At 23.9% G+C, this 27,583-nt stretch overlaps 1 protein-coding gene across 3 annotated transcripts in view; it reads right to left on the bottom strand.

Annotated features, from left to right (window-relative positions):
• LOC129611594 (LON peptidase N-terminal domain and RING finger protein 1) overlaps positions 1-27,583 on the bottom strand; it is a 109,017-nt gene that overhangs the window by 3,784 nt on the left and 77,650 nt on the right. For all 3 annotated transcript variants that reach the window (XM_055524802.1, XM_055524803.1, XM_055524804.1), the window contains exon 3: positions 8,905-9,023. In XM_055524802.1, coding sequence (XP_055380777.1) covers positions 8,905-9,023 — 119 coding nt within the window. The remainder of the gene's footprint in view (positions 1-8,904; positions 9,024-27,583) is intronic.

Genomic DNA, 27,583 nt, shown 5'->3' with positions numbered 1-27,583 from the left:
CTGACATATTAGAAAAGGCGAGTGTCTTGATATTAGAAACGGCGAGTTTATTTATTATAATTTCAAAAATTTAAGTGAACAAAACCAAAATGCATTTAACTCGATATTGGTAAAAAAATTTAGCAAGATTTTGAAATTTTTATTAATTATAATTTTGTGATTAGTTAATTAAATTAATTAAATCAGATATTTGACATAATTTTTGATTATCTTTAAAATTTTTATAATTTTCTATATTGTAATAAAATGTTGAACTGAATTTTGACGTTTAGAATTGTATTTTTCAAAAATCCTATAATTTCCTTAATAAAATCAATTCAAAAATTCAAAATTCTATATACTGAAAATCACCCCAAATGATGTAACTAAGAGGATATGGGTGATTATTTAAATATTTTTACAATTATTTAACTGTATTTGAACACGAAAATTTATTCTTTACAAAAATTTAATTTCGTCAAATAGATTTTAGAATAACTAAATTGTTAAAAATCTGGTATATTTGAGCTTTTGGGAGTTGTCATATCATAAGAATAACATTAAATAGAGAAGAAAAATCAGGTTTTGGAGAAAATATTGAGAAAAATTAAGAAAATTACTCATAAGAAACGTTCGATTTGCAAATGATATTTCACAAATTGCATAAAGAAATAGCTTTAACTACATGATAGTTCAGTTGGTAACACTCTTCAAATACAATTGAGTATGCATAGAAATATAATGTAAGGTACGTGTATGTATGTACATTATTTTACATGACCACACATGCACAATCACAATATGAAAATTATATTTACATAAGAAAGTAAAAATATTTTCGCTAGCAAAAACAAAAATTTAAAACAAAAGAAAAAACAGAATTTATAAAAGGCGCAATTATTTTGCTTCAAGTGAAAATATGAAAAATTTTCATTTTCCTTTTTGATTTTCCTCTGTTTTTTCTGTTTTCTTAATTTTCTTTTTTTTTTTGTTGTTTTTGCCTATTATTTTCATCTTGTATGAAAAGAAAATTTTATTACATCTTTTTTTTTTTTGTTCTGTTAGTTTTCTTTTCTCTTTTTACATAAGAAGAGAAAAAAGAGAAAAAAGAAAAACTAAGAAAAACTCCCATTCATTTTGCAATTTATTTTTTATTTTTTATTTTGCTTCAAGCAAATTTTTACAAGTTTTTCATTTCGCATTTTCATCCATACACTCATTTCAACATAAATAATGTTACACAGCGTTTTACATATGTAACATATATATGTATCTACATGTATATTGTGTAAGTATGTATGCCTACAAATCGAAAATATATTAAATACGCGTATTATATTTGCATAATGGTACATACATTCATGCATTATATACTTACATATTTACATGCGACACTTCTTATGTATTTACACATAATTTTATTTTAATTTCATACACGTTCGAATATATATGTATGTATGAATGTAAAATTTTCTGAGAGTACAACAACCTTAAAGAAAAGTATAAAAATATAAAGAAAATTTTCTTTATAAGAAATTTTATAAAAAAGGGAAAAATAATTTCCTTTTCTTTCAAACCTCTTTTTTTTTTCTTATTCATAACATTCTTTACTGCAAAATTTATATTATAAACGGAACCTCCCTATAAACACATTTTAAATGAAAAACTTACTAAACTTATTTACATACTTAACCGAAAAATAAAAACTAAAATAAGAAATTAAAAAAGAAAGTCAGAAAAAAAAAATAAATTAAAAATAAAATGTGAAAAATTGAGTCGCAAAATATCAAAAAAAAGAAAATTTGTTTTTGCCATAAACTAAAAAATCGTTCATGTTATAATTGTATGTACATAGGCCAAACAACATAAAACCAAAGCAATATACTATATATAAGTATATAAGCATGTACATAATATTCTGCATATAAATAAATAACAATATATATATATATATATATATAGTATGTACATATGTATACAATTCAAGTTCATTAACCCGCTAATTAGATCCATCAAATAACACACAACACACGACTCTAATGGATCGTGTGTTTGCTTTTAATTTTATATATTTTAGTAAAATATTATGTACATACTTATATGTACTGTACAACTATTTTTGTATTAGAGGGAGGGAGCGAATTATAGTTTGTTTTTATATTGTTAATTTTTATTATACTATAATATTATTGCAATTACATATTTTAACTTGTTTGTTACATTGTGTTTCTGATTTTTTTTTTCTGTTACCTATTGAACATAAATTTTTTTCTTATACTTGTTATACCTATCAAATTTTTGTAAATAATATTTTTGTATGTATGTATGTATGTAGTATATTGTGCACAACATTATGTTACAAACAAATATATATATATATATATATTATTTTTTCAATATAATGTGTAAGTCATGAAAATCTTTTTTTTCTTATATTTAATATTTCTTTATTTATATCTACTTTAATCGCACCCATAAAACAACATTACCATAACAGGAAACAAAATGTAAACAAACTAGTGATAACACAAAATTGATTTCTCTTTGCTCTTTCTTAATCTACTTCATATTGATTTGATATTCGAAAATTAGTGTGTTGTGTGATTCTAACAATAGTGTTAAATATTGTATTCAACTAATTCTCAATAATATTATGGAATTTGATGAGTTAAGTCGAAATTTGCAACAAGATATACGATATACGATATAATAACAAGATTTCTGTATATTACTTTTTCACTCATATTGATTGAAAGGGAAATGAGCAAGTAATACGAAACCATGTACATATAAAATTTGAAAGTGATTAAAATGTTTTCCATATCACGTGTCCTATTTTTTCAAAATAATAATTCGCAGTCACTTTGTAATTTTGTAATAATTTAGTTACATTATTTTGGAATGCTGAAAAATTAAAAAATTCAGTTGAATAAAAAAAAACGTGACTTAAAAAATTATATATAGAATGAATAGCAGTTTACGATCGTTTAGGAAATTACAGATATAGTACCAAAAATACTATTTGCACTTACTGCATATTTAAGTAAAGTGCATATTAATTTATATTTAAGTAAATGTCCTCTCACATCTCTCATTGATGGCCAACATTTTTAAAAATTAATATTTTTCAGCAATACCTTCCTATTTTCAAAATATATTATCTTTTTTGGATTTCGTAATGATTTGTTTTTTAAAGAGAAACATGGAGCTGGTGCATAATATCGATGATAAACTATGAACCACCAGTTTCTTGTGTCATTAAGTTTGCTAAGTGGGTGACGGGCCTTGCGAAACGATATTAGTAAAATTAAATCGAAATCGTAAAAATTTTCATATCTTTAAAATGTGATAGTATTTTTCTATGGGTGCAAATTATGGACTAAAATATCTAATTTTTGTTTTAAGATATAAGCAAATATTTTGTTTTTGCAAATAATTCCAATATACTTATAGGCTTATATGCACAATATCAAACTTATATAATTATGTAAACAGGCATATTTTATGTATATACTTATTTACTATGTAAATTTGTGAAAAATTATATGCTTTTATGTACATAAAGCAAAAAAAAAAAATCAATTAATTCGATATTAATATCAATCTAAATAAATATGTATACATAAGTATATAAAACGGGTATTTTTTTTAGTAAAGGCAATGGCACTCAAAAATAAAAGAAAACGGAAAAATTTGTATATATAGATAAAGGAAAGTAAATAAATGAATTTCCACATTTGCGAAATATTTTATTGTTGGACAAAATAAAATCACTTTTGATATACATCAACTTATATGTACGTGTATGTACTTGAGTATATACATTATTAAGTGTACAAGAATGAAATAGAGAGTAGTTTTTTTTGTTTTGTTGTTTTCAAATATATTTAAGGAGTTTGAACCCAAAAAATAATTGACTATAATTATATTATGGTTTGTACATTGGCTAGTTTAGTTGATGGCAATGAACTATTAAAATTTAAAGAAAAATTATTCATTTTCTTTTCGAGTAAATTGATCAAAAAGATAAAGGAATTTTTTTGTAATTTTATTCCTGTTTTGTATTTTCACTTAAAGAAAGTAATTTTTTTCCTAACAAAACAAAAAAATTATTATTTGTTGCAAGTGTACAAAAATATTTGTGTTTCATATTTTTTTTATAACATAGTTTCTATTAAAATTAAGATCTTGGAATAAAGCTGAAGAATGTTAGAAGAATGCTTTTATGATAATAACAAAAAGCAGTATAAATCAAAAAATTCGAAACAAATTTTAAATTAAGATTAACGTCTTTGAGACCGACTAAATTTTAATAAATTATTGATAAAACTGCAGACAACTTCAAAAAGATCAAACCCTTTTATTACCTTTCTAAAATAATACACTTATTAATCTCATATACAATTTTCACTTGGGACAAACTCTTGGTAATATTATGAAATTTCCCCGCAACAAACATAGCAGTGAAAATTTGCATTTGCTACGTATGCCAAATTAATTTAGATACCGACCAAAATAACCAATAGTTTCAAATTGAATTTGGGTCTAATAATTTGAAGACAAAATCTGATTATTCAATGTGTATGAATACGTAAAACTAATGTTGAACTTGTAGACAATTATTTCACCAATATTAAGCTTAATTTGTATATTAAATTAAAAATCTTTTATCTTCAAATATGGCAATGCTGTTCTAGAATTCCTCATTTAATCACAATTTATTTACTTACTTCCAAAAAATAAAATAAATTCAAATCAAACACAAATTTTGGTTTACTTTGTGCCAAATACCGCGTGTTAATTGTTTAATTTTAAATATTTTTGACCTTAATTGAAAATTTTCTAATTCTGCTTCTTCCAAAGACTTATTCATCTCCCTCCCTTCACTCCTATATTATTACTTTTCTTTAATAATTCATTACGCATCCAAAAAAGAAATCCTAAAAACTCTCATTTTAAATTTTTTTGAATCACATATGGCATACCAATACCAACAGAATACCAACAATTTATTTAACAAAAATTTATTTTCTAGAATTTTCACTAAAATCGAAAAATCATATCGATTTTATTTTTTGTTCTGGAAATGACAAGTGAGCGCCACAAACAATTTTAAAAAATTATAATTGAAATTGATTGTAGGTATATAAAGAGAAAGACGTATATATGTACATGTAGAATGCGTAATTGTCAACTCAAATATAACAGTTTCCGAAAGAAAAAAAAACATGATCAATGATTAGATTATTGCTTTTGTCATAATTTTCTATATGTGAATTGGCAAGACACAAAAGAAAAAAAATTATATATAAAAATTGAATATCAAAGGTCTGTTCACTTATTTTAATTGTACATAGCAGTAATGGAACTATACAGCATTGCGAAAAAAAAAGAAACAGAATTTAAAATTAAATTGATGGACAACAAACATATTGACAATTGAAAAGTAACAAAATATTCGACATTTAAACGAGCATGATGATGCTTCAAGAAAAAAATGAAAATTGAAAGCAAATGGAAAAAATATCATAACTGCCTTGAAATAATAAAATTGTTGTATTAGAATATTTACATAAAATTTGGCAAGAAACTTTGAAATTAATTTGTAATTAGAGACATGAAGCACACGTTCTCTGTACGTAATATGAGAAGCAATTATTTTACTGCATTATGACAAAAAATTTCAATAATATTTGCAATTTTAAAATTTACAAAATTTTGAAATTTATTTAAAATTTTTGGTTTTTCTTTTAGAAAATATTTAATTTGGTTGATTTATTTTTCGAAAATTATTAATAAATAAATTATTTTAATATAAAACTACATACATATATAATATGTATGCTTATACCATATATAGAATACCTAGGAGAATGGTATTCGAGCTGTACCAGAAATCAACAAAATTCTACTTTAATATTATAGAGATTTCAGTTTCAATAATGAATTATTCAATATTATTCTTAATATTCGAAAACAAAGAAAATTACGCCCTAATGTGTTGATTTTTCGAACTTGTTTCCGAATATTAATTTTTATTGTTATAATAACTACAAAATTTTAATTATTTATTGAAAATTTTTATAATGTATTCGTTTAAGAGAAAAAAAATAGTTCTCTCTATCACTTTAAATTTCAAATTTAAGAAAAGAATTAAATCACCTTTGTTTGTATTATGCCTTCGCCATAATTTATTTTATGCGTCATAAAAAATTTTCGAAAATCAACAGACTAAAACGAACATAAAAGCGCAACAAGAAGAAAATATCTTGTATTCTTCATCATAATTAACATTTTTATAATGCGTTAAATTTTTCAAAAAAACTTAAAAAAGAAAGAAAAAATTTTTCCAATTTTAAAAAACAAGAAATTTTTTTTTGAGAACAACATGTCGCATGTAGATAATGTACTTATAGCGTCACTTAGGAAAAAACCATAGATTTGAAATTCGCAATTAAATTTTATTGTGATTTCAGTAAATTTCAATAAATTAAACAATAAAGGACAGGATAACAATAAGTCTGGCATAAGAAAGTTTTTAAAAATTTTATAAAACTTGAAAATACTTTAAAAAATTTTAGTACGCTTAATTACTTTTTAAGAAAAAATGAGAGAAAATGATGACGTCATCGTTTTCTCAATTTTTAAAGTTTTTCCAAATAGATTTCACCTACCGACATCGACGCTTTTTCATACGTCACACGACGATTATTTTACACTTTAACTGACTGATTAACTTGAATAATAAAAAATAAATAGTAGCTTTTAAATTAACAGAAAAGGTTATACATATGTTCGTAATATGTCACGGTTTTAACAACAAACTTTTATTGCAGAAAAAGTTTTTTTTATTTAGATATTACAAAATTTTTGTTTAAAATAATTATCAATATTTTTAACAGAGGAAAAAACAAAATCGCAGCCAAATCGCAAAAAGAGCACCCGGGGACATAAATTTTCAAATCGGAGCCAGACGACTGCAATGTCAAGTTTCAATCTTAACTCATAAGATTGTTTACTACAATTTATCTATTTCACTATTTTTTTTTCAAATGTCAATGAAAATTAAAATGTGTCAGTCACTCTGTCGTAGAAATTATCAATTTTATTATAGTTATTTTGATATCGCGTTACATATTATTCCGTAATATCAATTCGAACTCAAAGAACAGTCGAAAGTACATTAAAGTTAAGCTAAACTTTAACTTTTAAAATAAAATTTGTTCTCATGTAATGTTCTCACACTAAATTTTTTTTATTAATTACAAAATTTTGTTGCATTGCATGTAAACCTATAGGTGTCTGCCTAATTTTAATACGCAAATTTATATGAAATTTTCTCCCTTCTCATTACAAATTATTGTAATGTGCCAAAAAAACAAAAACTAAACACTATAGGTAATTTTTATAATTAGTGCTTATGTAAATTTGCTAAAAATAAAAAAAAAATTCTCATTAAGTAAAATTGCAATTTTTTTTTTGTTTATTTGGAACACAAAAATTTATTTATTCTATTTTCTAAAACTAATTTAAAATAAAATTTTACATGCTATAAAAATTCCCCGACGACATCACGTCACTTTTATTTTTTTTATTTTTAATATGAAAACTACCAAAATATTGAAAACATTAAAATGCACAAATCACATCCCATAGACCAGAATAGTAAATATCTCGAATAATTTTAGATTTCTAGTGTATATATAGTTTAATACAATGCTATTGTCTGCGAATACACAGTCTTTGTTTTCCTCAAATATTGTGAAGATGAATATACGTTCGTCTACATTCATACATTAATTTTAAGGGAGAAACGTCTTCAATTTTTACCTCTTAAAAATATACTCACATACATAAGTATGTAAACAAAAGTTTTTGTACTGAATTTTCTCGCTTTTTTCGTTTTCATTTCTTAAAAATAATTTCTTTAACAATAAGATTATTCATTCAGGAAAGAAAAAACAAAACAATTTTTGCTTTTTTGTTTTTTTGTAATAAAATAAAAATGAAAACCAAAACAAAACAATATTGAAGTTGTGACACGACACAACAAAACGTCGACGATAATGTAACCAAAACGTTATAATATTTTTGACAAGATGCCAAATAAATTAAAACAAAAAAGAATAGAAAAAAAAAATAGAATATTATTGTTGAAAATTAAAATAAAAATAAAATGTAAATAAATAAATTAATAATAGAATCGAACCACATAGAACACAATAAATTAAATTTGAGAAAAGAGAAGATACAAAGAGAGTATAGAGAATAACAATTTGTAAATACGACGACAAATTTGATGCGGAAAAAATTCAAAACGTCATTGTCTTGTCATACAGAAAAAAAAAATATTTTTTTTTTTACACATTTCATACAAAAATAAATACAGAGACATCTATATTTTATACAAATAAGCTTTAATGTCATTCACACCTTAAAATTTTTAATTAAAATATTTAGGTTTATGTATATGTGTAGCTGTACGTATATTAGTGAAAAATCATTAAAACAAACGACTATTGCACTTTTTATAAAGAAATGAAAAAACAAACAAGAAAATTGCGCAGTTTGTCACAAGGTAAGTAAAATTAAAATTAGATGTCAATTCACGAGAGAATAAGTAAAATATAAGTGAGCTATTTTTTTGACAACATCAAAGTACATATTATGTAATAATGTAAAAAATAAATCGATCTGTCAAAAAATTCAATGATATTTCTTGGTAAACAGGCTCACGTGACAAAGCTCATTCTTTTTTATTAAAATAACTGAATATAAATTTAATAAGGTCTCATGATGAGATCGTGGCTGTAAGTTTAAAAAATTGAATTTTATTTTGTCATTTATACATACAAACATACATTCATAATTGCATAATAACAGTATATTTTGTAACATTAATTTATAATAAAATTTTCTAATTACCTTGGCTGATGTTGGATTACATTTTAAAGCGCTATCTGCATCCGCTAATGAGCTTTTAAAATGATTTAATCTATATAGAACTTCTGATCTTAATAAAAGGCTATTCACATGTTTTGGACCTGAAAAGGCAAAAAATAAATAACAAAATTTAATAAAATATTTATAATTAATTAATTTAAGTGTTGTAAATTTTAAAACATTTATATTAGAATCTATATATGAAGAGCTATGTTAAATTCGAATTTTAATAAATTTTAACTACATTACAATTGCATTACATTCATCTCCACTATTTTGATTATTATTTAAATTCAAGAACCTGTTTATATTCAAATCCCCTCCAATATTCAATTTATTTAAATAAAAAATCCCAAATTATTGTTCTATTTTCATAATTCTATTAAATGACACTATATACGCTTATCATATATAATTTAATTTAACAAAACAAAACCAAAAAAAAATAAAATCTTTGACTTTTAACAGAAAATTTTAATATTTCATTTCAGTTTTGGATTTCTTTCTTTAATAAAGCATAAACCAGAAAATTATTTAAAAAAAAAAGCTGAAATTTTTCCCAAAAACTTTACTATAAAAATCCAATTAAAACGTGAAGAATAATGGGCAAAAACAGAAAACCAAATAAACTAAAAAAATAATAAACAATATGGAATTTACTTTTCCTACATTATATTTAAATTGGATTATCCTTATTATCCTAGACAAATAATAATAAATTTTATTGTATGAAAAAAAAAAACAAAAATAAATAAAATACAAAAAGAAAAATCTTCACTAATATTTTTAAATCCTCTCTTATTTATTATATTATTTCTGTTTCCTTTTTTTTTCGTTTTCTTTCTCTCTGTTTTTATTCCTTGCTCTTTGCCATTTTCTATATTAATAAGAGAAAGAAACAAAATTAGACAGAAACAAATTAACCATTAAGTAATTATGATGAGCGATGAGCTGTTGAACTAAAAATTTTGATGAGAATTCGTAGAGTTAGGTGTATAAGGCCGAATTCCTGTTGTACTTATTAAATTTTTGCAAGAGTTAGAAAAAGAATTCGAACAAAATTTGAAAAAACTCGTTACTAATGGTCCTTTACACTGGTTTCTCCTTATAAATTATTGTAACATGTTCATTCAAAATTAAAATTCGGCTTACAAACGGTAGTTTTGTCGGATGAAATTACGAACAAAAATCAGGATGTTTTTAATGTAGAGGCTGCTTGTTTATATAGGGTACATATAATAAAGGATTTCATATAAGAACATGTGATGTACATGGTACGGCAATTGAATTTTTTAATATGTCACATAACAATATGTAGGCAAATATGCGTTGCATAGTCCCATCACTTGACGTAATGGGTTATTATTCAGAAACGTTGCAATTTTCTGAATAAAATCTATTTCGAAACGTGAAATTCTATAATGAAAACTGCAACAATTTTCAATTGTTAACCCTATTATATCAAATGTGGTGACTAAAAGAATAGTGGTGGAAGATTTCACCGAATTCTTCTTCTAATTTTGAATAGATTCTAAATTTCAATTATTACATTCAATTTGTATTTATAAAAAAAAAATTATGTAAATCTGCTTAGCTCTGTAGATATCTGCTCAAATACTAATATAGTGTTCAACTCATCAATATACTCTTGTCTCATAAATTGCTATAATTGGACGGAAAAATTCACTGATTTCAATTTTTCTTTAAAATAAATTTCATTATTTTTTTTTTTGGATCATTACTTAAAATTCCCTGTCTGTTTTAACTTTTTTCATTAAACTTTTTTAATGTTAAGTAGAAAATAAAAGATGCAAACAAAAGGATTTTAAATAATATTGTAAGAAATAACCATAAAGTGGAATAAAGGACGTTAATAAGCATAGAAAAGGCGGCATGAGGACAACAAACAAAGGAAAATAAAATGCGTCTTTCTTTTCGTTTCTATTCTTTTTCTTTTTATTTTATTATTGTAAAACATGAAAAAAAAATCAATAACTATAAAAGAGAAAAATGTCAAAAGAAGACAATGAAGTTGCCACTAACAAGTAAAAAAGCAAAAAAAAAAAAAAATAAAAAATCTTTAAGGACTTTAAAATTTATTTTTTGCCTCTTTATTTTTGTTGTCCTTTCGCTACATTAAAAATAAAAATGGTATCAAACGTCAACTAAGAGTTTTAAAACAAAAAATAAAGGAAGTCGCGTTAAAAAACAGTTAACCAAAAAAAAGAGAACAAAAAGAAATTTTCAATAAAAGTACAAAAACAAACATCCTGTGCACATTTATGATGACACACAAACTCCATTCCATATAACAGATAAATTCAAGGACTTGCAAAAGAATTACTATTTTTCAGTACAGACTTTTTAATTTTGTATGTCCAGCGAATATTTTTTAAATTTATGAGGCGCTAAAATATTCGTGACAGCTTGAACATGAAAAAAAAAATTTTTAATTCAATGTTCTCAGATATTTTATTGCTTTTCATTGGTGTTGTTGCTGTTGGAATCAAACTTCATTTTTTAGATTTACGATTATATATTTTTCTACATTTAACATTTAATATTACAATTCGTTTTTGATATACAAGGTTACCATTATATACAGTTCAATTCTTGCTATCAGTACAAAAATATAATAGAATTTTGTATAAAAGTACACATTGGAGTTGTTGCTGCAATGCTCTGCTTTCTGGTAAATTTTTAGATAATGGTGTTAAAATAGGGCAATTTAAAGTAATAGTAAGAGTGAGAAGCAAGATATTTATTTTTAAAATGAATCACCATTTTTATTTTAGCAAAAATAAAAACCTATAGATTTCGACTTTTAATTATTAAGAGTTAAGCATTTCTTTTGATTATAAATATAGTCAGTTTCCCAGAAAATAATTTGCAAAAGTGATGAATTCAAATACGCTTGTGTCATAAATTCCACTTGAGGCTGCTAACTGCATGAATTACTGTTCTCATTGCTAGTACAAGCCTTTGTCAATTTCAATTTCTTGTGCATTCTTTTAGGTGCTACTACATTCGCAAGAACAATTTTTTTAAAATGAATGCTATAATTGTATATGACAGTAATTTGAAAATGCAAGTAATTCCCGAGATTTAAATTATCGTCAGTTTGATAACGTTCACTGTGAAAGTGCCATATATTGAAGACATTTACCGAGACTATTGTCGTAAATTCTCTTATACCCAAGCTAGTATATTTGAAAGTACATAAAAAATAATCTTTATTATGATTGATTTTCACAATTCTCATTGCCATTGTTTTTAAAAAAAAAATTATTTGCATCCAAAAACCCAGCTGAATTCACACAATAGCTTTTATAGTTTAAAAATTTTTCAAAAAATATTTATTACTCTTTTATCAACACTGGCTATTATTTATGAAGGGCAAATAGTTTCAGCAATATGCAAAGACAATAAAATATAAGATGACAGTAAAACTTCAATGTCATTTCCTTTTTCCCAATTTTCTAGCTCCACTTTTTATTTTATTTTTTTGTTTTTTCTGGTTTTTTAATTTTCATAAATTTTATTAAGTAGTGGTTATTTTTTTTTTTTGTTATTTTCTCTATTTGGTTTCATTGCAGATAATTAAAATTAGGTACAATGCTGGAAGCAGTAAAACAAAACCAAAACATAAGACAAGAGAAAAAAAACCAGAAAAAAAAATAATAACAAAACCGGAAAAACATAATACGGAAGCAAAGCATGCAATTGTATTATAGTAATATGATAAAAATTTCTAAATTGCTTGCATGCTAGTAAAAATGTTATTAAAGAAATCTGAAAACAACACAGAAAAAAGAGGAAGAGAAAAAGTAATAATGAAATAAAGAGAAGGCAAAAAAAAAAAAAAACTCTATTGCTTTTTATTCTGTTTTTCATGGTCAATGCAGCTGCCTGCTTATATCATCATGTCATCACAGTAAATTTGTGACTCTACATTTTAACAAAAAAAAAAATATGTACAAGAAAATAAAAATTGCTTGCATCTGCACATGCTGTAATTTTTTTTTTTGAAATTCTTTTTAAAGAGTCAAAAATATTTTGGATTTTATTTTGTAAAAACATGCAACATTAATGGAGAAATGTTATTGTTATCATTGTTATTGCTACTGACTCTGAGTATTGGGTACTGTTTTATAACTGCTCTCATTGCTCTGTTCTGCTCTGATATTTTTTTTGTTACAAATGCTAAAAATTAAAGAGATTTTTATTCTTGTTGTAATTGTTTTTTTTTTTTTTTTTTTTTTGTTATTGCATTTTTTCTTTTCATTTTAATTCAATTTCTTATTAAGTGTACCCAATAATAATAATAGTAATACTGTTATGTAATATTATACAGACAACCAAGTGCATAGTACTCTTATAGTGTTAGTTTGTGCATCCAACATTAAAAAATTGCTTTTTTTTCTATCTTTATATTTTAAAATTGAACTTGCAAAAATTAAAAGCATATCAGATAGCAAAAAAAATAAAGTAAAATTTAAGTGAGATTTTTTTATTTAAAGCAAAAAGTTGTCATACAGGTTTTCTGCTGTTATGCAAAAAACAAAAACTACAACGAGACAGACAATAATAATAAAATCTGTATATATACATACATATTTCTAGACGATATATATATGTATATAGAAAATGGGGAAGTAAATTGGTTACTGTTTGGCCTTCAAAAAAAAAAAAAGTAACTAGTGTGTACAAGTAATTGATTGCTATGAAGTGATACGATATTGAATGTTGTGTTATGTTGTGTGGTAGAAAACTGGTGTGTTTTTTGTATTTGTAAGCGGGAGAGGTGGAAGGAAAAACGGAATAAATGTAAATATAAAAATAATTTTCATGTTTTCCCACTCATTGCTGGTTTCGTCATTCCAAGTGTTCATTTTTCATCGAATTCTTCAGTTCGAAGTCAATTTTTGAGTTATGGCAGCATTTTTGTTAAAAAAAATGAGAAAAACAAAAATAATTTTTTGTTAATTTTGCTTGCTACGGAAATTATTTTGGTCTTTGTAATGGCAACTTTGATGGTTATTGAAGAGTAATGTAGACGAAAATATTACATAATATTTTGTGAATTAGCAGGTACACACTCTCACACATACAAACACACATTTGTGACAAAGAAGAATACGAAATAAAAATCAAACATGAAAAGCAGATCACAAAAAGTCATTGGTAAGTGCATTGGAACATGATGCAATAAAAAATAAAACTAAAAATTAAAAAAAAAAAAAAAAGTAAAGTAGACAGAAGCGTTACAGATGCGCGCATTTCTTGCTTCTTGATTTTTTATTTTTCTTTTTGTTTTCAGTTTAAGCACGTTTATTTCAAGACGCAAATTCGATACGTTCATATTGCAATTATATTGTTCTATATCGGCTTTGTTATTGTGTATGTGTGTGTGTGTGTGTATTCAATAACATTGTAAATATGCAATAGAGTTGTGATTGTCAATGAAAACTTTTTATTTTTTTGTTTTGTTAAAAATGTTAACCACAGCTCTTTTTACGCTTTAAATGAAATGAGGAAATCAAGGTTTTTACATTGAAAAAATATTTTTTTTTCTGCTTCTGTTTTTTTTTTTGGTTGTGTAACAGCAGTGATGCGTTCTGTTGCGTTTTAATATTTTTGCTTTTGCTAATTTTTTGCAAAGTTGAAAAAAAAAGCGATTCAGTTGTTTGATTTTTCTTTTTCTTTTAACTTGTTTTTATTAAGTTTCTTTAATACAAGTTCGTTGATATTTTCAAGGATCTTTTGAATTAAAAATATATTTTATGTTTTATATAGTTTGAAGTACAGTAATTAATAAAAGCGTATATAAATATATCACGCTTTGATCTTATTGGGAGACGGAAATCGATTAAGTAAGACGATAATGCTTTGGACGATAAATAATGCCTAGAATATGTATATAAGCAACTAAACATTTTAATACTGTACGAATTTATTTGAGTTTATGCATATTGGTACAAACATACGTATATGACTGAAGTAAAATACTGCTAAATGAGCCTATTATTATGATAATATTTCGCTATTTATAACTTAAGAAAATTACTTATTGTGAACATTGAGTATAAAAAATCCTTCACAATAATTCACAATATATTTGCAGTAAGTAATTGTAACAAAAAGCATTTCAACTTATTAGATGTAATTGTTATACTAATATATGACAGTAGTAAAATTTACTGGAATTTTGAAATCATTGAAATGCTTATAGTGAGATGGTAGGACTTAACTCCTAACAACACTAGCATTTTATCTAATATTCGATATTTTCATGTGAAACGCATTGTTTTGTATAATAAATTAAATATTTTTTTTGCTTTAAGCGTAAAATACTAGAACTGGAACAAATTTTTATATAATGTGATCAAATAGTTTTAAGTTTGTTCTCACATTAAAATTATATCACTGTCTTTTTGCATTGTAGTGAATTTTTTCAATTATTTCTTTCAGTAGAATTATATTTTTTGGATGTGGTTTATCAAATTAAAAAATTATGCATAAATTCATTGACAATATTCCTTTGCTTCTTCTTGTTTTATAGAAGAACATTAAAATATCATTATCACAATTGAAATTAAAAAAATTTTCTATATTTTATTTATTAAAATTTTTAATTTTCAATGGTGTTGGGGGATAATCAAAATTTTTTTATGAAAATAAATTAACCTTGTCACAAACCTTGTTCCCCAACTACCCCCATTTCAAAAAATTTTAAACTTCTTATTCATATTATCCTTTCTAAAATAAAAAATAGCATTATCGAGATGTAGAGAGGGAGAGAGAATTTTGTTCAGGGTTAAAATAAATTTTATTTAAATATTTCTTTTTAAAGGATAATGCAAGGATTCAAATTTAAAATATCGTATAATCTAGTTTGGATTTTCCAATTTTTTTTTCATTTGAGAAAATATTTTATACTTTTAGTATTTTGCATTTTAAATGCAGAAACAATAACTAAAAAATTTTTTATAATAAATTCAATTTGTTATGGAAGTGCAACATTTTAAACTGTTCTATAGAATTCTATTTGTTTTTTTTTTTATTATAAATGATTTTAAATGGTCATCTATTCAAAATTTGTTGCATTCAGAATTTTTCGAAATTTTAATTTTTCATACATAAATGCAAAATTAATCATTTTAAAATTAAAAATGAAAAAATTCATAATTTTAAAATTTTTTTATTTATTTAATGTGAAATAAATAAATTTATTTGTTATTTATTAAAAATCGATTAATAATTAATTTACCTATAGCAGTATATAAAATAAATTCATAGAGCAATAAAAAATTAATTTTTTGATTAATTTCAAAAATTTTAAAATAATTTTTCTCTTCTAAATAAATTGCATATTTCTATATGGGGGTCTTTATTAAGAATTTAAAATTTTATATATGTATAACAAAATCAATTGTTATATAAAAAATAATTTAATATTCTGTGAAACAACAGAAATAATAAATGATCAGAGCATTTTGTTTTAGAAAATCTAGAACATTAGGAGATTAAAATTAAAATAAATGTATATACACGTACATAATTATACATATAAATGTTATACATATATTATACTTAATATGCTATTATAAATATTATTTATTAATGTGCGTATATCATGAACATTAGTTGGAAAATAATAAAATAATAAATTTAAATTTAAAATCTATAAAATTATGCTCATACATAAAAGATTTTTCACTTTATAAAATTGATGTATTTTAAAAATAATATGCAAGAATATAGGCAGAAATAAGAACAATATGCAGGCACAGTTGTACACTAATACATAAAGTTATACAGTTGAACCTGAATATAAGGAGAGTTTTTAAGGTTACGCGTAAGTCAAACTGGGCATTTAAATTATCGCAAAATTCATAAAATTTATTGCATTCATAGAGTATATCGGAATTCCTCTTATAGTGAGACTTTTTGTTAGAAAATTCAAGGGATCGGAATAATAATTTCATTTAAAGATGTTTTCTTGTTATCCAGGAATTATTTTCTTGTTATCTTTTTATGAAGAAATTTTATTACTTACTAATACTAAATTTTATAAATGCAAGAGTATGTTCCTGTTAGAATAATTTAAATGTTCGAAAATAAATTTTAAATTTCCAAATTCTCATATTACACCTTTTACGTATCCCTTTTAAAAATTACGGAATTCCGTTTAGGGCTGTGAAATTTATATTAAAAATTCTCTATATATAATAAGAAATTTAAAACTTGCAAATCTTCTGTATGCAAACTATAACAAGTAGTGCGAGTACACATTTACTGTTAACCGCACTTTAATTTCCAGTTGAGATTGCTTCTGATTTTCTGTTAAATTAAAAAATGCGTATAAAACAGCACACACCCTATATTTAGTTTTTCGTATCTATATACACTTATATACTATGTATATATAATGTGTGTATATTTATTTAAAGATCAATATTATGAATTTCTTATATTAAATGTAAGAAAATAAATTGAAATTTTTAGCATTGTTCTTAATTGAAAAACAAACAAAACAGAAAACAAGATGATTTTGTCTCTTTATACCATATACAAACGCACATATTATATACATATACGCCATATTTCTTATTATTTAGGTTAAAAAAAAATTTCAATTCAAGAGGAAAAATGAAAATTATATTGAAGAATTTTATTAGACTGAAATAAGAGAAATTTTTTTAAGTACACACATACTGAACTCATATATGTTTATATGTTATGTGTATATTAATATACTTCAATGCAACAATTAAGAGTTAAAAATTATATTTATGTTTATATTATAGAAAGGATAATATGTGAATATTTTTATTTTAATATATTATATGGAAAAAAATTTTCTTTTTTCGTCTAAATTAATAAATACATAGATATGAGCAAACACAATATAGAGAAATATAAACATCAAGGACGATAAATGCGAAATGAGTCACTTCTCGTCCCCTCATTTCTAATGAACATGAAAGTGAAATAATATTCAACTAAAATTATACATATTTGCATTGAATATACATACACACATAAATTCACTCTATATTTCTGTTTCAATTAAAAATAAAGGAGAATCTTAATGCACATAAAGGATTCATCGTATATTATCCTTTTTTTTCTGGCTCTTCTTTTAATCCAGAATAAACAAAGTAAAATTAAAATAATAAAAAATAATAATAAAAATATTTTTATAAAAAAGAGAAATAAAAAAAAAAAAACTTCATTTTTAATTATGAAAATTTTGACATGCTCGCTACGAAAAATTCGACAAAAATCATAAAAAAAAAATTTTTTTTTGTTAACAGTAAAACAGAACTCAAGGACGATTATTTTTTATATTAAGCTTCTAAAATATATATATATATATATTTTTCCACAACTAGGTCATTCAAAAACCTTAACGGAATATACGCTGCAAATACTCAATATTAATAATAATAAACAAAAAAAAAAGTAAAAAGAAATTTTGTAGTTATTAAAAAAAAAACAAAAAAAAAAAAATTCTTTCACCATTTTCGAACCACAAATTCGCTACACAAATAAATAAAAGAGAAAATCTTACAAAATAGTTTCAAAAAAAAAAAAAAATTAATTAGTGCGCCAAAAGGTATGCAATTTTTCATATTTTTTTTTTATATTTGATTAAAAGCTAAGTGTAGTGTAAGATTTTAATATTCTTCAAAATTCTATTACAGATAATTTAGAGTATATATATATGAAACAACCAAATTCTTGTCATTCCTTTTAAATAAAAATTTCAGAATAAAATTAGGCATGGGTTGTTTATTATAAATATTATTCATTAACATGCTACTTTCGGCAAGTGTTTCGACAGAAGCTGCATTAATTTTTGTACTAAAAATTTTTACATAAATTCAATCCAACTTGTAAATTTTCAATAAATTCTTGAAAAAGTATATATGATTATTTGCTCAAGACTTTTGTGAAGAATGAATGGTTATTTGACCACAATGCATACAATTAGGGAGTTTATTTATTGTTGGGGCTATAAAATCGGGATGGCACCCGGAAATTTAAAATTTTTTTTGTATACAGTAGAGAACAGAATTAAGACAACAATTGATTGATATTTGAAATCCAAAGCAATTGTATATGCTTTTCAATTCTATTGTACTATTAAAATTTGCTTACTAATCATACAAAAATATTCTCAATTCTTTAGCTAACTATCATTATACAATGGCAAACACAATCAATCACTATCAATGGCTACAAATGGGCTCAAATTATTCATTTCTCAAAAATATATTTGTAATAATCATAAAATTAAATAAAGTTTTCCAATTATTTCAAAATTATATTTTTCAACTATAATCACAGGAGAACCATTTACAGAAACCATTTTTTTTTATAAGAAATTCATTAAATTAAAAATCATGTCATATTTTCGAAAATTAAATTTTGCCACCGCCACAAACAAATCTGATATTTAACCTTATAACATTTTGTTAAAATAATTCAAAATATAAAGTGTCAATATAAAACCAAAAATTTAAATAATTTCGACAAACTTTCTTCCACCAATTTAAATTCAATATTTAATTAAAGAATCAAATAAGGATTTTAAACAAAATATATTATAATATTAGAATTTTTTTTTTTCGAAATGAAAATAAATTTAGTATTTTTATTCAAATACTCGTATAAAATTGTAAATATAGAGAACGCCTTTATACAAACAAAGCATTTTATGCACACACAAAATTCACGTTATTTACATTTATCATTCGCGAGAGAAACGATAATAAAAAATAAAAAAATTGTCATAGAGGAAGAGGACGCGTTTTTAAAATAAAAATATAGAAATAGGAAATAGAAAGAAATAATTTATAAAGCCACATGTATGTTTGCTTTCTATGTACTGATACATGTAGTAGTTTTGGAATGGTATTATATAAATGTATACGTTCTATTATTATTCTTCATTCTTTTTCATACAATTTTGTCGTCTCCGTTCATTATAAATTTTTAATGCAAACAATTTAACTATGAAATCCTTTGATGTAAACCCTACAATAAATGTACATTTAGTATTAAATCTAAAAATCAAAATAAATTTCATACCGCAATTATATTTAGAAAAACGGTACAATCACAACATTAAATATCGTAAAAATTAGATATCTAATACAATTAAATACAAAATAAATAATAATAAAATTAAATTGCATTCTCTTAACTCTCATCACTTGTCATCTCAATTTTAAGATGATTACTGGCCGGGACAGCAAATTCTCCGATAGTATAATTTACTGTGACGTTATTGTACAATTTATGTACATACACGCAAATGAAAGAATAGTTTTCATAAGAAATTGACAATACTTAATTGAAAAGAAGAATTTATTAAAAGAACTGCAACAATAAATTTTTGTTTTTCAGAAATAAGGGTCTTATAATTAACAATCATATATTCCTGGCAATCTAGCAATTAGCAACTTCGAACTTAATACACTCGCCACGCAAATTATTTGATTTTAATAGTTTGACTGAATATTTCAAGAAGAATTTTGATTTCTAAATTTTTAATTCATAAATTCAAAAATATCTTAGAGTAAAAAATTCCTAGAGTTTACCAAATCAACTACTTACATGCACCTACTTCATATAGTTTTTTTGTTATTTGCCCTCATGCCTCTGGGGTCGTTTTAATGTTATAAATTTTTTTTTGTGTATCCTGATCATAAGTTTCCAATATACTACACATTATTTGTTCTGTTATCCTTTTTTTCTCTCACATACGAGTATTTAATTTATGGAAAATTACAAAATATCAAACACCGAAATTTTTTATATTTGGTTTCGGTTTCATATATCAACGTGGGAATTACATTCTATGTATGTACATTTATACAGTACTATGTGTCTGTCTGCACATATACACGTACAATAGATAAATATTAATATATTTAGCAGGATATAGGAGTTTTTTTTTTTGCACATTTTCATAAAATAGAAAATTTAAAATTTTTACAAATATTTATTCATCCTTCCTTGAAAATGACAATAAATAAGCCAACAATAAACCAAACTATATGGAAATTTTTTTCGAAATCATGTGGAATGACACAATTTTTTTTTGATTTTTTTGTTAATTTCATTTTAAAATTTGTTTTTCTATTGTTTTTTGTATCCTAAAACTCAAATTAGAAAAGAAACAAAAAAAAAATTGTATAAATTGATAAATCGTGATCAAAATATTTAAATTGCATCTTGTTCTCCATTTAAGAGAGACTCGAAAATTTTTTTCCTTTTTGATAGACTCAAAGATTATAAAGTAAAAATATTTTAGGATGATTTTTATGCTGCCGTCAATTTAACATTTAATTTGTAACTTGTTATTCTAGGATCTTTACTTCTCCTGGAAATGCTATAATCGTAAATTAATTATGAACTTTTGTCATAATTTTTATGAATGGCAAAATATGTGAGTAAAATCAAATGATCTGATTAATTTAATTTAAACCTTAAATAGAAATTTAATTTGAATCTATTTTAAAAATGGTGCTAACTACTCCGGATGTAGATTTTGTTGGCTATGTTTGTGCATTCATGTACAACATTAAAGGAAATCCTATTTAAAGATTCTAGTGAAACATTTAAAAAATCCCTCGAAATAACTCCAGCTAAAAAAGACCAAACCCCAGCTTTCTACCATGAGACCCTCAAAAAAGTCATTTCAAAAATCACTTATAAAAGTCACTTCAAAAAATCCTTTAAAAAGGCACTCAAAAAGATAACTCAAAAGAATCACTCAAACCTTCCCGACAAAGAACTGTGTCTAAAGTTCCAGACCCCAGCTTTCTACATTAAGCCGTTTTCATGTTAGAGCCATTCAAAAATGTCATCAAAGTGTGATCCACTGACATAGTAGCAGATAAACTAATTAAGAGTAATTTAGTAGAGAACAAGAGGTGTTCTGATTCTGACTACATTTTCAAAAAATGCAGTATAAATTCTCTGTCATCCGAAAAATCATATTAAAATTAATATTAAAAAATTTTTTTTAAATAAAATAAAATTATTGATTAAAAGCTCTGGAATTTGTCACATACTTTTAAAATAATTTGTCACAAAAAAAGAGATTTTGTTACCAAAAATCAAGAGTATGTGCATCAGAAAAAAAATCCTTTAATAATCTTCTATAAAAATCAACAAATATGGACATGAATGGACAAAATCTTATGAACCTATCAACACCATATACACAATCACATACACTTACACATAGAACAAATGATTTTTTAATAAACTAAAATTTTCTCTTAATATTTTTTTTGAAAGAAGGTATAAAAAGTAATTTATAAGTTGTGATATATGACAAGGGAATGACATAAAATTGTAAAATAAATAAGGTGAATTGTGATGGCTTTAAGAATAAGAATCCTTTAGAGATTTTAAAAACGATACACAGAAAGGACATTATTCTTTTTTCATTTTATTATAATAAAATTTGAAAATCGTATACTTAAAATCCTTATGTACATAGATGGAAAATCAAGAAATTTTTATAATCTCGGTAAGGACCTTTCAATTTTCTGTACTATTTTATACTTTAAATTTTGTGTACTTTTCCGGAATATAAAAAAAATTATAGTTTTGGAAAGAAGTTTCAATTATTTTTAATAACTTCTTTTTATGTTCAAACACACATTTTTAAAAGCATACCATTTCGGGATGACAAAATAAAATTTTATTAAATTTTCCTTTGACTTTGCCTTGTTTGTTTGAAATTTTTATTCTCAATTTCTAAAAGAAAAAATTTTAAATTTAATTTAGTAAAATTTTTCGAACTAAAAATTTTCCATCCCTAATTATTAAATTAAAAACTTTTAAATTTAAAAAAGTTATTCTGTAAGACAAAGCGATTCATTCAAAAAATCAATTTTAGAATGATACTAAGAATTGTTTTTTTTTTTTTTATTAATTTTCTTTCACAAAAGGAGTTCCAACTTATTATTTTTGAAATATTTCAATAGGTCCACAATTTAGCTTAAGGTTACACAGTAATGTTTCTTATGATTACAAAAATTATTGCATTCTTATGGATTTTTTTTCTGAGAAAACGCTCAGAAAATCTATATTATTAATATCACAATGATCGAAGCCAATAGAATTAAAGCCATAGCCAAGGGACCTTGAATTTTAAAATAAATGAACCCAGGTATACTTGGATCTCTACAATAGCGAAAGAAGCAGATCGAATCAATAAGATATGGGCAGATAAATTTTTTTTTTGCTAACCAACATTATTAATTATAAGGGGTAACCGTGTTTCCATACTCAAAATACTGATCGCAACAATAAATTGCCGTATGACACCTCATCTCTTCTCTATAACATTCCTATATTGTGAATATTGTTGCTTCGAGCAATTGTAGCGATTTTTATTTGTTCATACTTTTGGTGTTACGAAATACTGTAGAGGTTAAGAACCAAGGATGCTTAAGGTATTAGTTCGAAAAAGAATTCACAAAAATCAAATCCGTTCTTTTTTTATATACGAGTAAATTTAGACCAAAACTAATTTAATTGTAAAATTTTAAATCTCAATTTAAAATTAAGACACAATAATTTGACCCCATTTTTCTTTAAAAGCTTTGTTAAATCGTCATTTTCAAAAATTCTTAATTCAAATATTTCTTATTTTCTAAATAATTTCATCATAATTAATAAAATATAATTTAATTTTAGGGAAAGAAGGATTTTGTAATTAAATTTCCATAAGAATATCTGAAATAAAAATTAAAGATAATCGATAAGGTAATCGTACTAGATTTAAAATGCAAATATTTTGACCTTAATACTTTTATACGCCACTCATTTATCATTTTGTTAAATTAAATTGTATATGCATACTAGCATTTAGATTGAACAAAAAACTAAAGAAAAAAAATTTAGTATAAATTCTGAAAAAAAACGAGAAAAAAAGTAGAGTTGACTTTGTCAACTCTGTGATACCCGTACGAATTTGTTATCCTATGTGCGAATAACTAATGTGCCATAACTAACTCTGGGGCAGACTATGACTTTAAGTTGCCGTATTAATTTATGCAAAATTTCAGTACTATGTGTTTTTCAAAATACTGGTTGTGCCAAACTACTATTGAAGTTGTATGGCAGCTACCAGAAAGAGCCAAGAAATTTTAGCGAATTTTATCAAGCACATCGGCCCTACTAATATATTATCTTGTGTGAAATCTCAATATCACAGCTTTTATAGTTTCTGAGATATAGCCAAATAACTTTTGAAGTTGTATGGCAGGTACCAGAAGGAGCCAAGTAATTTCAACGACTTTTATGAGACACATTGGCCCTACTAATATATTCGTTTGTGTGAAATTTCAATACCACAACTTTTATAGTTTCTGAGATATAGCCAAATAAATTTTGAAGTTGTATGGCAGCTACCCGAACCGGTACCCCGATCACGTCCAATTTAAATAGGGTTCTGGCACTTACTACAATAAATCATTTGTGAAAATTTGGTGAACTTAGCTCAATTAGTTTTTGAGTTATCGTTCGGACGGACGGACGGACGGACGGACAGACAAAGCTAAATCAACTCAGAATTTGACGCTGATCAAAAACATACACTTGAGTCTATATCTAACACCGTTATTTCTTAGCGTTACAAACGGTAAGGCAAATTTAGTATACCCTTCGAACATACGTTCGTACGGGTATAATAACGAGAGTTCGAATAGCATGTGAAAATTTGAAAAATCTTCTCAGTTTTTTTTCTTTTAAAAATTTTTTGACTTGATTAATAATTGAGCGCGCACATAAGATAAAAAATTTTTTATACCAACTGTTTTTTTTTTTGTTATATTTATTTTGCTTTTCTCTTCTTTTTCTCCTCTTTGTATTTAAATAAACGATGGAAGGAAAACAAAAAAATTAAATAATAAAAAAAAAATGTGAAAAATTTATTTTATGCACCAAAAAATGCACCAGTCTTCCATAAACTTTTACTCGATTTTAGGAACAAGAAAAACAAAAAAAAAACAACAAAATATAAAAACCAGTAACAAAATAAAAGCAATAAAGAGGCAAAAACAAAAATTAATGCTCTTCTAAGAGATGAAAAAACCTTGACAAAAAAAAAAAAATTTAAACAAAATTTAGCAACAACCAACAACAACAACTAACATAGCAAAAACGACACAGCAACTATGTACAGTATATGCAAGTATTATGAGCATAGAGAGCAATAGCAATAAAATAAAACGATATATAATGAGTAAAAACAAGAAGAATAACAACAGTTGCAAAACAGCAATATAGCAACAAATAAAATGCTATTCTCTGTTCTATTTTCTTTTCATATTTCTTTGCTATTTTTTTTTATTTATTTATTTATAAAAAAAAAATTGCACTCTAAGGATTCATCTGTTCTTTTATTACGAAAAGAAAAAAGTCCTTTTACCTTTATATATATGAGATGCACATAATATTATTATATATTATATAAATAAGGATATAAATGTAAAATATTGCAATACTTTGACTATTAAAACAAAAATAATAATAATAATAATAATAGTAAAAAGAGAAAATCATCATATAGAGACCTTCGAGACCGTAATAATAATAATAATAATATTGAAAAAAAAAAATAGAATGAAATGGTGTTGTTGTTAATGTTTAAAGTTTTCTTTCTTTACATTTTTTTCAATACACGTGGGTTATAAATATATTCCATACGTATATAATGAATATTCTTTTATAATAAATTTTATAAGGATTACTAATATTATTTTATTTGATAGAAAAAACTTTGAATGAAAATATTTTTATTTTATATAAAATAATCATAATCATCAAGGAATTCAACCCACCATCATATTATTTTAAATAAATATTATTTTATTGTTTTCTTATATTTCTTATACCTTTTGTGAATAGATTTTCAATATATATATTTATTATATATGAATACATACATACATAATATGCAAGAGATGTGATGCATGTGCAATCTTAAAATTCTGTAGAGACTATTTTTGTTTATAACAATTTATATACATATAGGTATTTAAGAATATTAAAGAAAACCTGAAAAAAATAAAATTATAGAGAAAATTATTCACGTTTTACAAATCTGTTTCTTCTTTTACATAAAGAAAACTCGTGTGTTTTACTCCTTCCTTAATCCTCTTCTTCCTATCTTAATGGGTTTCTCAATATATAAGTGTGTTGTATAGTAAGGTATAATAATATTACATTAAAAATTATATAAAGAGCATTTTAAAATTACTGTTATCCTTTTAGAATATTATAAATCATAGTTCATAAATAATTTATTTTATAACAAAATTAGAATAAGTAAAAAAATAAAATATTATGAAAAATTTTAAATATTTTAGGATATTTGTATTTTTCAAATTCAATTCCAATTCTTCAAAGAAATCATAAATCCCATGAACAGGATTAAAAAGTATTTTGAAACGAAAGGAAAAATGATTTTAATATTTAATAAAAGAACCATTAAAAATATTTTAAAAATTCAAAATATTAGAATTTTTTTTGTTTCCTGATAGTTTCATAATAAACTTTTACTTTTCAACTGAAAAATAAATTTGCAGAATTAATAAGGAAAGGCTTAAGAGAGTTTTATTTAAATTTTCATACAAAAATTTTACTCTTTCTTTTATAATATTATGCTTTCAAAAAATGAGTACTATACTGTATAATATGATAACTGCACTGAATAGTGAGTACTGTACTGTATTGAATAATACTTGCTTTAACAGTAAGAATACATTTTTGATTGCTTATTTTAGATTACTGTCTTCGAATACAACCCCATTTATGTATTTCTTAATACTAATAATGCATAATATACACGAACTCTTTAAAAATAGATTACTTTATATGAATTACAGCTACATGTGACCGAAAGTAAAGAGAATTTTTTTTTTTAATATTACAAAAATTTTATAACAATTGAAATTGTTCTTAGTTATTCTACTATTTTTAGAGATGAGTAATTTATAGGGATTCATTTCAATTTAATGCTTTTTGAGAACATATTTTAATGGAACTGAATACATTTTTTATTATCCCGCTATATAAAGGGATATATTATATAAATAAAAATATATTTATTTGATTAAAGCAGTAATATCATATATTAAATTAGAATAAATAATAATAGCGACGGTCAAAATCAAATTAAGTAAAAAATTCAATAGAATATATTTTCTTAATTTTGGTTATCTTGTTATATTTTCTAACCTATTTGATTCTCTCTAAAGCAAAACTGTTATAATAATTTCTACACGAACCAATATATTGACCTTGGTCACTAATACAGAAATGTGTATTATTATTAAAATTTCAAAAAATTAGTAAATTAAATATGTAGATGTAATTATTTTTTTGAGCAAAAAAAAATCATTATGTTATACTATAAGTTTTAACTAGACTAATTTGTAATTTATATCTAATTACCACAAAATAATGAACAAAAATTGCACTAATGTGCACATACATATATGTATAGTTGCTACTACATAATATTCAATTTTACACGATTTACATACGATTAAACACGGATAATGATTATTTGTAATATGTATAGCTACTAATTAGCATTATTTATCTATATGTAACATTTAAT

The sequence above is a fragment of the Condylostylus longicornis genome, unplaced genomic scaffold (assembly GCF_029603195.1).
Source record: "Condylostylus longicornis isolate FDR11 unplaced genomic scaffold, ASM2960319v2 ptg000053l, whole genome shotgun sequence".
Taxonomy (NCBI): Eukaryota; Metazoa; Arthropoda; class Insecta; order Diptera; family Dolichopodidae; genus Condylostylus; species Condylostylus longicornis.
The sequence above is the reverse complement of the archived record's forward strand: the minus strand, read 5'-3'. Positions and strand labels throughout refer to the sequence as shown.